The sequence below is a fragment of the Acipenser ruthenus genome, chromosome 36 (assembly GCF_902713425.1).
Source record: "Acipenser ruthenus chromosome 36, fAciRut3.2 maternal haplotype, whole genome shotgun sequence".
NCBI classification, from domain to species: domain Eukaryota; kingdom Metazoa; phylum Chordata; class Actinopteri; order Acipenseriformes; family Acipenseridae; genus Acipenser; species Acipenser ruthenus.
This window is the reverse complement of record NC_081224.1, coordinates 1,864,617-1,878,823: the sequence shown is the minus strand read 5'-3', so window position 1 is coordinate 1,878,823 and position 14,207 is coordinate 1,864,617. Positions and strand designations below refer to the sequence as shown.

At 38.4% G+C, this 14,207-nt stretch overlaps 1 protein-coding gene across 2 annotated transcripts in view; it reads right to left on the bottom strand.

The window, feature by feature from the left end:
* LOC117402031 (collagen alpha-1(XI) chain) overlaps positions 1 to 14,207 on the bottom strand; it is a 135,164-nt gene that overhangs the window by 20,006 nt on the left and 100,951 nt on the right. For both annotated transcript variants that reach the window (XM_059008212.1, XM_059008213.1), the window contains 5 exons: positions 12,095 to 12,148; positions 9,602 to 9,655; positions 8,313 to 8,366; positions 4,059 to 4,166; positions 417 to 470 (listed from right to left, as the gene is read on the bottom strand). In XM_059008212.1, coding sequence (XP_058864195.1) covers positions 417 to 470; positions 4,059 to 4,166; positions 8,313 to 8,366; positions 9,602 to 9,655; positions 12,095 to 12,148 — 324 coding nt within the window. The remainder of the gene's footprint in view (positions 1 to 416; positions 471 to 4,058; positions 4,167 to 8,312; positions 8,367 to 9,601; positions 9,656 to 12,094; positions 12,149 to 14,207) is intronic.

Below are 14,207 nucleotides of genomic sequence, written 5' to 3'. Positions count from 1 at the left end.
ACCGCTCCAGTGTGCATTGACCTATAATCTACGTTGGTAACCTATTTATAAACTAAAAGGTGGGTCTGTCTGTGAGCCATAAGTCAAATTAGTGTAAAGATTGCTATGTCAGTTGCACAGAAAATCAAGAAAGGAAACGGACACCTTGCTGTTTCCTTCTAAGTTTACCACAGTAAATCTGCACTGCCGGTTTCCAGTTTTCCTCCATGCTTTTCCCACGGTTATGCAATATGTTTGCTATATTTTATCATGGTGTGCTTTTTTAATATACTTAACTATGGGATTTACTCTGCTGTGCTTAACCATGCTTTCACTAGGCTTTTTAACACTTGGCTCTGCTTTTACTATGGGTAACTTTTATAAGTGTTGATAGCCTTGTCCTGTCATTGAGCAAAGGAAGACCTGCTCTTACTTACATTGATCCCAGCTTCTCCTGGGGAGCCAGAGTCTCCTGGAAATCCAATTGGACCCTGAAAACGCAGAACAGACCAGCAGTTAGAAATGAAATCCACACAACATGCTGATATAAAGCAACGCACACAGTGTCAGGGAGGGTCTGCCACACACAATACAAGGGAATGTCTTATTTTAGAAACCCAGCATCATTCTAAAAGCTTGTAAAACACAATGACTGATTTCTGATAGAGTAATTTTCTTTGGGCGTTCTCCTTGCTTGACCCGCACACTCCCTGCTTCTACAGTATCTATACCTAGCAGAGGATAAGTGTGCTGCCAGCCTTGTGTGGGGGTTTTCTGTCTTTCTCCTTTTTCAGTGTGGATGTTAGCAGCAGGAAACAAATCAATTCAGGAAGCGATCTATAGCATCCAGTGGTCGTAAGTTTCAAGACAAGACAAGCGAGGGAAAGGTAGCGCAGTACGTTACTGCTCTATCAGCCTTTCACCTTTGAAGGCCTGGGTTCAAATCTAGCTGAAGTCACACATGTGAAAAGGATCTGGTTGTCTCAGACTAGCCTTCAGCGGACAGCGCTGTGTTTCTGAATCACAAAGGGTAGATTCAATCCAAAATTACTGCGCCGTTTTACAAACTGCATTATATCATTTTTTTACCACTATTAAATCTAACTTCCATGCATGGGAGAAAAACACAGTACGACATAAGCAAAAGAGTCTAAAACTTGTTTTAGGGGCAGCAGTGTGGAGTAGTGGTGAGAGCTCTGGACTCTTGACCGGAGGGTCGTGGGTTCAATCCCAGGTGCGGGACATTGCTGCTGTACCCTTGAGCAAGGTACTTTACCTAGATTGCTCCAGTAAAAACCCAACTGTATAAATGGGTAATTGTATATAAAAATAATGTGTAAAAAATAATGTTATTATATGTAAAAATAATGTGGTATCTTGTAACAATTGTAAATCACCCTGGATAAGGGTGTCTGCTAAGAAATAAATAAATAATAATTTAAAATGTTCAAATTCCTTGGCGGACTGTACAGCTATGGCCAAAAGTTTTGCATCACCTAGAATTTTAGGATTGAGAAATAATAAAAAATAAATAAAAAATTATATGAAAATAATGTAGATCTTTTATCTAACATCATGTAATGAAAGAAACTAGAAAATGATATTATAAAAATCTACCGGAAGCCATAATAGTAATGCAGTATTTCATGTTAGATGCCACATTTTCATTAACTACAATGCGGTGTGTAATTCAATATGTTAACGTGACATTATTCAGCAGGTTTCATTCGACTTTATGAAGCAAAATGTGTTAATTCTATGGGGTGATGCAAAACTTTTGGCCAAAGCTGTACAGTGCTGTAGACAAAAGTCACTGAAACTCGTTACCACTCGTTCCCATGATTCAATATTTAAAGAGGGAGGGATTAGGAGTCAGCTTGGCCATCGACACAGAAACCTTTATTATTGTTATTTTTCACATCCTGTTTTTAAACAGCTTGACACAAAGATTGTCTTGCCATGGAATACAGGAAGTGACACGAAAGGCCCAGGGACAGAGGATCCTGTCATCGCGAGTGACTTTCGGAGGAGAATGTTAAAGGTCACACCCAGATTCCGAGATAAGAGAACCGCATTGTGACATCAGCTTGGCCCCGAGTGCCAGGATGTGGGACGGGGAAAGCAGGGAAAAGTCATTCGAACTTATTTTGAAGATGGGTTTATTATTCGTAGCATGAGGACAAAAATACTGAGATCAGGCATGGAGGGGGGGAATTCCATCAAAATAAATACAGCTCCTGCATTAGTTCCATATTTTTATGGCACCAACCAATCAAACAGTGTCACAGAGTACATGTATTTTCCAATATGTTTTTGACACTTATCCTAAGGCAGTAGTGTGGTCTGCGGTCTTCCTATGTCTTAAAGTCACGCTATAGATAACTCATGTTATAAAGCTGAGCTAAAGTGAGGCTTTGCAAAGCCCTTTAGTCTGCATTTTCTAGCGGCACCAATAAAAAAAATAAAAAAAACACAGCTTCAAACAATGAAACGGGATGCTGAACAGTGCAAGGTTTACAGAGACGGAAGGTTTATCCAAGCTGATTTTCAGTGCAGGTTGGTTTGAGATTCAAAGGGAGTGCTGACGTGGCATGTCATAAAAACCCCTGACAGCAAGGGAAGCAGTAAGCAAAACTGACACTGCTTTTTATTTCAATGTCTTTATGGACAGCAAAGAGTACCTTATCATCAGGCCCTGGCTTCTGATACTATAAATGTTTCTCAAATCCCACTGTTCGGTTTTCTAATGAAAGTGTTTAATATACATAACAGGTTTAATGCAAAAAATGTGCACCACATATTAGACCTTAGTGACTGTGAAACAAACTGACAACAGCAGCAGCAGCAGCAGCAGCTACAACACAAGGGCCCTTAATTAGGAAACTTGTCATTTGACTAGTAAGGCAGATAGAGGTAACTCCACTCACTTATTTCTATTACAATCTATGAATGTGCTTGGGATGTCATTTACTACATAGTTAATGATGTAATGGTCTATTACCCTTCAGGCATCATGGTATTTATATACGTATCTTCCTTTATTCTTCGACAGTGTACATTCTGTAATGTACAATATAAAACGACACATTTGAGATCATCCGTGTGATGTGTATTCTTTGTAAAGTGTAGCACTATTGGTTCATTTCCTTTTTTCTTTCTTATGTTTGATAAGGGGCTGCTGTATTGTTTTTGTCGTGTGTGTCTGAATAGCAGAGCAGTGAGAATCTTGAGCACCAGGAAAGGTGACAGACTTCAGACAGCAGGGCTCCGTTACCAAGGAAACGAAAGCACGCTGACGTAAACGGAAGGGAGGAAATAGCAGGAGACCTGTAGGAGGTGAAGCTGGGGGTAATGAAGTGTCCTGTCACCTCCACAGACCTGGCTTTCCAGTATGTAGTCCTTGTACTGTGGGTAACAAGTGAGCCGAGTTTTGTGTTCTCAGGTGTGGCCCCAGTAGACAAGCCACAAGAATAAACCACAGGCAATTTGGTGTCAAAAAGACAGGACAAGAACTGACTGGGTGACACTCCCATCAGAATTCAAAGGGAAAACTACGGGGAACAAAGTCAAGCAGACAAACATTTTGGCTTCTGCGTGAACTGTACAGCTCTGGTCAAAAGTTTTGCATTACCTTATAGAATTAACTAATTTTTGCTTCATAAAGTCAAATGAAACCCGCTGAATAATGTTACATTAACGTACTGAATTACATACCACTTTGTAGTTTTTTGCAATATGGTTTTATAATTTCTTTGATTACATGATGTTAAATAAAAGATCTATATTCTGTTCATATAGGAGTTTTTTTTTTTTTTTTTTTTGAGATGTCTCAATCCTAAAATTCGAGTTGATGCAAAACCTTTGGCCACAGCTGGTACACTGAAGAAGGCACTCAAATATAAGTCTGCATGACTTGTTTTATTACAGCTTTACCTTTTTAAACCCACCCAAGTAGACAAAGCATTTTGGCTATCGCCTTCTCCAAGCGTCCCGTAGACTGAACTGCAGCCAGAACGTTTGTCTGCTTGACGTCTTTTTACAGAAAGTTAAAAGCAGTAACCACAAGTAACCAGACTCACGGGGTTGCCTTTGGATCCATCTTCGCCAGGGGGGCCCTTTACTCCTGGGGGCCCAGCAGCACCAGGGGGGCCAGTGTCCCCCTTCTCTCCGACGTCTCCTTTAGGGCCCTATGAACATGAAAACAACAGCATGTGAGAACTCTGGACCAAACCCCAATACAATAACACTGTGAACTCCGGCCTTGAAATCGGAGGCCTGCTGAGTCCAACTAAGAAGTATTGAATACTCGGTTTTACTCTTTAAATGCTAAAAGCTTTTTCTTGCTATTTTGTTCTTGTCTGTTGAGGAGCAAAATTGGGCAGTTTCTCCGTTAATAGGCACTCTGCTGTGTACTAGCAGTATACAGCAGCAGATATATGCCTTATACTTCATCATCAACTTCCTCGTGTTAGGGGAAGAACCCCAATCAGTTTATTAGTTCAACATCTACTGCATTTAAAATAAAAAATAAAAATTGATCAAAGACATCCCATACGGAAAATAAATATATTTTTAATATATGGAATTACATATTTTTTAAACCTGAAATGTATTTATAATATATTTTCTTAAACATGACATGTTGCTTAAATATATTTATAATATACTATATTTTGTAAATCAACATATTTACATTTATACATTTTATTTTTCTAAATTATATTCAAAATACATTGTAAAATATGTTGTAAATAAATATATTCACATTAATATATTTAAAAGTGTATGCAGTGTTTTCAAACAATATATTTATATATTGCATATAATGGGAGACTGCGACGGTCAGACAGCACTAAATTTAAAACAAGGTGGCTTCATAAGTTTATCCATGTAAAGCAGATAAAAACACAGACACTGTGATTTTAATTCGGTAAATAAGTTTATTCTTGATGTTATGGTCGTTAATCAATCTTTCTGCAGATACCGAAGTGTTACAAATACCTCATAAAAAATAACTGGGCTAAGCCTAGTATTTAGAAGAAAAAAAAGAGAGGTCAATAACAATCAAGGACACAACAGGCTGTTCATATTTTAAGTCACCTTATATTTAAACTGTATGCCCACCAATATGAAAAAAGAATGAAATTGTAAAAATGTATTTCCAGTTTATTAGTGTTTTTTTTTTACTTTCATAGCTCTATTTTCAGTAACAATTCCATAGCTATTAATGAATTTTTAATTGGAAGCAGCAATTTTTTGTAACGTCTCATAGTTTCAGAAGAACAATGTTAGCAGGTCTACAGAGAAGCAGCCCAAACACCTGTTGTAATGCAAACAGCCTTTTAGCATATGTTGAAAGCTTTTCATTTTTGTACTTGAGTGTTTTATATACACTGAATTTTTACAAAATGTTGATATATTCCATTATGTTTAAAGCTAGTAGTTATTTTTAAGTGAAATTGCGGAATTCCATTCCTTTCTTATTTATTTGCTTCATATCTGTTTGGCGGAACACATGCAAAATATGGTGTGTGTCCAGGCACTTTACATTATGTAATATATTGTGAATACATTATATAATACATGTTTAGTAAATATATTGAATAATACATTTCTAAAAAATACATGGACAATATAATTGATATATTGTTACCTGAAATTATATGATGATTTTAATTCGGTAAATAAGTTTATTCTTGATGTTATGGTCGTTAATCAATCTTTCTGCAGATACCGAAGTGTTACAAATACCTCATAAAAAATAACTGGGCTAAGCCTAGTATTTAGAAGAAAAAAAAGAGAGGTCAATAACAATCAAGGACACAACAGGCTGTTCATATTTTAAGTCACCTTATATTTAAACTGTATGCCCACCAATATGAAAAAAGAATGAAATTGTAAAAATGTATTTCCAGTTTATTAGTGTTTTTTTTTTACTTTCATAGCTCTATTTTCAGTAACAATTCCATAGCTATTAATGAATTTTTAATTGGAAGCAGCAATTTTTTGTAACGTCTCATAGTTTCAGAAGAACAATGTTAGCAGGTCTACAGAGAAGCAGCCCAAACACCTGTTGTAATGCAAACAGCCTTTTAGCATATGTTGAAAGCTTTTCATTTTTGTACTTGAGTGTTTTATATACACTGAATTTTTACAAAATGTTGATATATTCCATTATGTTTAAAGCTAGTAGTTATTTTTAAGTGAAATTGCGGAATTCCATTCCTTTCTTATTTATTTGCTTCATATCTGTTTGGCGGAACACATGCAAAATATGGTGTGTGTCCAGGCACTTTACATTATGTAATATATTGTGAATACATTATATAATACATGTTTAGTAAATATATTGAATAATACATTTCTAAAAAATACATGGACAATATAATTGATATATTGTTACCTGAAATTATATTTTAAATATATTTATAATATGTTTAAGCAAATACATTGTAAATATATTTTCCATATGATGAAAACGGGCCAATTTTGTAATATGTTAAATATATTTTATATAACGTTACATACATAATACATATATTTTTCCATATATTTTTTCATTCCCAACGACTATGAGTTTTATATGAATAATATGTTTACAAAAATATATTTAAAATATATATTATTTTACTATGGGATTGGTCAAGTCAAACGTTTCACAAAGACGTTTCTTTTAGCATCACTAAACATTCTACCATTGAGTGTTTTCAATAGTTACTGTACATATGAATTGGTTAAGCGTCAAACCTTTCGAAATAATAACATAATGACAGCTCTGTGATGATTGGGGGGAGGGTTGAAAATGCCACTGCCTGAAGCCATGCTTGTGAGACGAGGAGATGCCACTCGTCCCAGACATTGAAATCAGGCTCCTGTTGCATTGCAGTTTGATCCATTCCTAGTTTTACTCGGAGTTTAATAAGACACACCACCTGAGCTTGTTACCTATAGGCTAATGAAGCAGGTATTAAAACCTGGAATGAGTGAACCTGCTATGCAGTAGGAGTCTTATTTCCATCCCTGCTAGTTCACCGAGTCTAAATATAGGTGTTGGACGTAAAACTGGAAACAGTAATAAAGGTAACGGGCATCCATACTGTAACTTGTACAAAGACAGTCCTGATGGAAACAGCACAATTCTACCATGCTCCATGTTTAGCATTAATAAACTAGAGACAGATGATGTGACTACTGTGTGTGTGTGTGTGCGTGTGTGTGTGTGTGTGTGTGTATACACGAGAGAGAGAAAGGGAATTCAAAAACAGCAAAGAGCTCTATATCCAAGGAGAATCTGAATCCAACAGCATACTCATCAATCACTAGAAATGCTTAATGAAGAAGAAACGCTCAAACTTAAACTGCAACATCAGTCTTCCTGGCTGTTTATACCATGCTAGCTGAAGACAGAAGCCGAAACATTGTAGCTAATTATTAAAATAGTGAGTTGTCATCTTCATTATATATATATATATATAGACACACACACACACTTGTGGTGCTGACATGGTTTTTAATATTTTATGTAATGCATGGAAAATTACAAAAAAGTATATAGCACAATTAAGTGCAGCCCATGCATAATACAGTATCTGAGCCTGGGTCTGCTGATTCATAGGGTTTTGTGACAGGTAGGTACTGACCTGTATTGTTCTTTTTACAAGCCCTGCATACTGACAGCTGTTCTCTGGCCGCTGGGATGCCATTACACTTTGTGTAATTGTATACTGGCCAATTCTACACTGGATACATAATGCAACATTGCAGCTTCCACCCACTGTTGCCCTTTGAGAATGATGTCTTTCCCTCAGAGTTCCATGCCGACATCACCTTAGACACCGTTGCTCGCGAAACATCAGCAAGTTGAGCTGTGTTGGTCACTGAAGCTCCTGCCAAACGCGCCCTGACAATCACCCCTCTTTCAAAGTCACTGAGGTCTCCTCTTGCAGCCATGCTAGCCATAATTATAGGCAACCAGGCCTGTCCAGCATTTTTATACATGACCCTAAGCATGCTGGGATGTTATTTTCTTAATTAACGCATGAGCATATACATATATAATCAGCACTGTTTTAGGACTTTGAAATTGTCGTTTCTGAAACTGTTTTTTAACCACAGCAGGAATTAGTCATGATGAGTGGAGTGCTGCTGAAACTTTTCCTGTACGACCCTCTTTAGTTTCCTTCGTTTCTAACCTGGATGAGAACATGGCATTGCTGATGACGTAATGTGAAGGACTCATGGTAAGGTGTGGTGTGCGCTACAGTACAGCACAGTACATCATTGTTCACCAAGCATTTTAATTCATTCAGATAAACACCTAAATATACACTTACAGCACGGCCTGACTTTCCACTTGGACCTGGATACCCAGCTTCACCATCTTCACCCTGGAAACAAGATCACCATAGCAACGTAAACTTAAGAACATAAGAACATAAGAAAGTTTACAAACGAGAGGAGGCCATTCAGCCCATCTTGCTCATTTGGTTGTTAGTAGCTTATTGATCCCAGAATCTCATCAAGCAGCTTCTTGAAGGATCCCAGGGTGTCAGCTTCAACATTACCGGGGAGTTGGTTCCAGACCCTCACAATTCTCTGTGTAAAAAAGTGTCTCCTATTTTCTGTTCTGAATGCCCCTTTATCTAATCTCCATTTGTGACCCCTGGTCCTTGTTTCTTTTTTCAGGTCAAAAAAATCCCCTGGGTAGACATTGTCTATACCTTTTAGGATTTTGAATGTTTGAATCAGATCACCGCGTAGTCTTCTTTGTTCAAGACTGAATAGATTCAATTCTTTTAGCCAGTCTGCATACGACATGCCATTTAAACCCGGGATAATTCTGGTTGCTCTTCTTTGCACTCTTTCTAGAGCAGCAATATCCTTTTTGTAACGAGGTGACCAGAACTGAACACAATATTCTAGGTGAGGTCTTACTAACATTACTTCCCTTGATTTAAATTCAACACTTCTCACAATATATCCGAGCATCTTGTTGGCCTTTTTTATAGCTTCCCCACATTGTCTAGATGAAGACATTTCTGAGTCAACATAAACTCCTAGGTCTTTTTCATAGTTCCCTTCTTCAATTTCATTACCTCCCATATGATATTTATAATGCACATTTTTATTGCCTGCATGCAATACTTCACACTGTTCTCTATTAACTTCAAACTTTTTTTCACTTCTCACAGTAACCAGTGCATTAGCCATGCCAATGCTTTCTACTGTAACAGCCCCCCACCCGCCCCACCCCCTCTTACAGATACTTACTGGTTGGCAGTTCTTTGCAGCAAGGGAATGAAAAATATCACTGGAAAAAAAACTGATCTGATGAGCCCAAATGCCAAAAAAGGCTCCACATATTATTTCACAAAAACTACTTTTATAGGCATACAAAAAAAAAGAAAAATCTGTATTAACTTTAAATGCATTAGTATAACATGACTGTCTCTACTCTGTGCAGCATAGTGTTATCTGCATTCCGATATCCCGTTCTCTGTTGCTGTAGCAAACAGATTTGTGCACCCTGAAAATGTGAGGGTTGCTGAGGAAGTTGATCACAGACACAGAGCAGGTGGAATGAAAGTGATTCTTTCGACTCTGAGAAAAAAAAAACTCTGACCTTTTCTCCAACTAAACCAGGTTGTCCAACACCTCCAGGCATTCCAGAGGGGCCCTGGAAAAAAAAAAAAAGAGAAATCAGCTGGTTTAATTTATACTTCTTCCGAGATTGAGGATAGATATTACCAGCTCATTTGGAACTGTGCCAGTGTTTGGTATTTTAATAGCACACACGGCATTGCAGAAATACACATGTTGCATTTCTTTGTCTCATCGAAGAAGACGTCTAAATGTGTAAACTTCTTCTCTACTCCAGCTCTACTCTTTTTGCTGCGCTCTGGAAACAACGACGGATCTCAGAACCTGATTGGCTGCTGGGCAAGGTTTATTGTACAGCTATGACCAAAAGTTTTGCATCCCCTGGAATTTTAGGATTGAGACAAAAAAAAAATAAAACAACTATATGAACATAATTTAGATATAATTTATAACATCATGTAATCAAAGAAACGACACCATTCTACCGGAAGCCATATTACTAGTACGGTATTTTATGTTAGATTTCAAAATGTCACACTTTTCAATTGTCTGTTTTTCGTTAAGTATATGGAAAGCTAATTCCATAAAGTGTCTAATTCAGTCCGATAACATCACATTGATCAGCAGGTTTCATTTGACTTTATGAAGCGAAATAAGTTAATTCTATAGGGTGATGCAAAACTTTTGGCACTGTAATCCACTCAGCTCATTGAGCATCATTAAAAACCTTCAGCAGCCAAGCTGTTTTTTAGTTTACCACAATCAAGGACGAATTCCCATTGCATGCACACCAGTAAAGACCTGTTGCCTACAGTCTGTTGTTTAGATACAGCCCAGATGTGCGTGTTTACTGTGAGGGAGAGCTAACCGTGTCGTCTGTCTTCTTGACAGATGGCTAGAAGGCTTTTGAACGTCTTATAACCTGTTTTAGAGCTCATTACCAAATCCCTCAGTGCAGAGAATCCAGACTAAAGAGCAGGTTTCGGACATTAGATGCATTACCGCTAACTACACTGCGCAAGGCAATGAATATACAAAGTGCCGCTGGGATGCAGTACGGTGTGCATCGCTGCAAAATACTTCTGCTAAAGGACAGGAAGTTAAACGTGTTTGTGTGGATGTTTGCAGGGATTTACAGTGCGTGCATTTGCAGCATCAAACTGTAATTATACAGCTCCTGTACCCACCGTAGCTTTAAAGATTCTGCTTGATTGACCAGGCGAGGTTATTAGTTAAACTGGTCCCAGCAATGACCAAGACTGGTGTATACTGGTCAGTACTGGTTGAACTGGTTCAGGAGACTGAGCCAAGAAAAAAACACGTCTACTGAAGAGCATCTGGTTGTCTAATCATAAATTAATCGGTTTGCCTGTGGTTTTATGTACCTGCTGGGTGCCTAAGAGGCCAATGAATATTTGTTACAATTCCCAACTCTGAGCTGTTCACCAGGGCTTGCTTGCACCAGCTATACATAAGTTCAGACTTAGCTTAGTTAAAGTCTCTATATTTAGTGGTAGGGAGTGGTTTGCTCATATTAGTATCATTGGCTGTTAGGAACTCACATTACCCTGATATATCACTTTGCTATGGAGCAGAGAAATTAAACTTCCATTCCCCAGACTCACAATCTATCACTTTAATGAGCAGCTGAATAGTGTTATGCATAGAGTTATCTCACTGCTGAGAACCTGGGAGCCCATTCATATCAGAAGACCCGTGTGTACATACAGTATACAGGGGGCTTTTTAGATTTAACAAGGTATAAATCTGTCAAGGTTAACAAAACTCTGGTAGTGATAACTAACGGACTCCAATGTGCGCCTCAGTTGTTCGTTTCATTCATTCATTCGTATCAATTGTGTTCTGTGCTGCTGATGTTTAATAAAAAGAGTCTCAAAGGAATCGCACGCTGTGATAAGGTGTTAAGACTGTTTTCCTCTGTGGGGGTAGATTATACCTCTGAGTACAGGGTAACCGTTTTTCTTTCTGAGTTCTTACAATAAATAGCGTGTGAAGTTGCGGGTCCAGATCTTGTGACTGCAGCAGCAAGAGTACATACAGCCACACACACACATGCACACACACATGCACACGCACATGCACACACACACTCTCAAACTCACACACTCCACATACTCTAGCTTCCAGGGAAACTGGAAAGCGACCAGCTGGCATGCTATTAAGAGTGTAAACTAGTGAGGATATTGACAAGGAGTATATTAGAGCCAGAAGGTTTGTAGGCGTTTTCTTTTGGTGACTTGTTTTTTGTTTTTTTTTGCAAGTCCTTGACTGAGAAAGGTCATTGCATTGAGCTTCTCTAGTGCTGCAACCCCATGCAAGCGTCTAAACCACTGTACCCAAGGGTCTGACCCATACGTTTATGGCCCATAACCGTATCCTACCTGTGGAGGGCAGCACCACCTTATCTAACACTGCCTGCCACATTCTCCCCATCATTTACAAATGCAGGGCAATGCTGACTATCTTTCGATTCGGTTCTGGATGAGACACCTACCTCCCCTCCGTTAGACCCGATGGGCCCTCTGGGGCCAGCCTGACCAGGAGGACCCTGTGAAGAGAATACAACAAAAGATAATCAGTTTATTAACATGCAAAAATAACACTTTCATCACTGCACTGGAATCCGGTCTTTCTTATAATAAAACATGTTGCTGTAATGAATGCAGTCGACATCTGGTTATTAGTGCTGCACAACCAGATGGCAAGCTTCTTAGATAAGCGTTAGATAAGTGTTCAGAGAGAGACAGAGAGAGACAGAGAGAGACAGAGAGAGAGAGAGAGAGAGAGACTATACATGTAATTAATGATTCAAGCTTTAAGGATACAGCATCGCCAGTTGTGTTGCACAGTTTATTTTATGATTCACAGGTGAGGGTTATTGGCAAATGGACCATTCCAAGTGAAACAAGTGAAGAAACAGCTGCTTGGATTTTGTGTGGATCGCTGTTTTCCGCAGAGTCTAAGAAAAGCAGCAATCATCACAAACCCAAGCAGCTGTTTCTTCACTTGTTTCACTTGAAAAGGTAAATTAGCCCAATCGACACCAATGACCCTCACCTGCGAATCATCGAATAAACTCTTCGTGCAACACTCTTGGCTGTCCTTAAAGCCTGAATAATTAATTATATATACTGTACCTCTCTCTCTCTCTCTCTCTCTCTCTCTCTCTCTCTCTCTCTCTCTCTCTCTCTCTCAACACTCATCTAAGAACACTTACCTAAGCTTGCCATCTGTTTGTGTACTGTGCTGCTATTTTCTTTCTTTGCATTGTATTTCGATGTATCTGTTTCTCTGTCTGTTTGTCTGGACACATATAAACAAACGTTAGTCATGGTAAAAAAATGTTGGCTGTGATTTTACCATGCATAACCATTCATCCATGTGATCTTCCCATGCCTGCCTATGCTTTACCATGCTTCCTCTACACTGTGCTCTGCTCCCAACCATGCACACTGCAGTGGACACGTTTCTGTAAATGTCTGTCTGTATCAGCATAGAAGAATGCATGTTTGAGTGTGAGTGTGAGTTCATTTCATTTATTTATTTCGGTTGCAATAATTTCCACATGCTCCACGCTATCACTCCCTGAGACTGAAAGAAACTCATTTGGCTCACTGTGCTTCCAATCAATCAAGTTTTCTTGAGACGTCAAGCCCTGTGAACAGAGAGCTTGTTTATTTTTAACAGCACTGCCTGTCTTCTGGACCCGGGGCCTGACAGCTGTACATATGTTAATCGATAACGGAGCTCCATGCCAGACATGTTACTGTATCAGCAGTCCCTGTTAGGAGCAGGAGTGCATTCCTCTCGTGCTTCCTAGATTTTAATACATTTTAAAATATAGTGGAACAGAGTCACCCTTTGCAGAATTTTGATTTATAGTCCCGAAATAATTTGCCACTGTCAAGCAGCTAAAATAAATGGTCTCTCATCTGCAGTTGCAATTGGGTGCCTATTCAAACATGCCTGGCATCATCTTGACCAGAAACCTGAGTCAGAATGCAAAATCCTTCTAGCTAAGCCCTTATAAAAGTTTCCCATGGTATTTCTTTGCAATTTTACTAGGCTTTTCCTGTGGTTATACTAGCATTTACCATTGCTTACCATGCTTTACCATACCTTGCTATTCTTTACAATGCTTGCCTATGCTTCATCATGCTTTCACAATGCTGTGTTACACTGTGCTATGCTTTTACTATGGGATAATTGTATAAGGGAGCCTGTAAACGTTTAAATGGTAGAAGGCAATAAAAAAATATGGTATTTTACTAAGCGTTTAGTAGAAAATGTCCTTTTTAATGAGGATCTTGCAATATATCTATCATCCTGATGCATTGTAAACCATGGCAATTGAATACTGTATACAAGAAATCACTATCATTTAAAATAAATACAAAAGCAATGATATACAAGGTGACAGTAAATGCTAAACAAAGTCTAATTTTTTTTTTTTTTTAATTTAGTTGTTGCCAATTATTTTTTATTATTTTCTCCCAATTTTTGGAATGGCCAATTATTTTATTACGGTCGGCTCACTGCTACCACCCCTGCGCTGACTCGGGAGGGCGAAGATGAACACACGCTGTCCTCCGAAGCGTGTGCCGTCA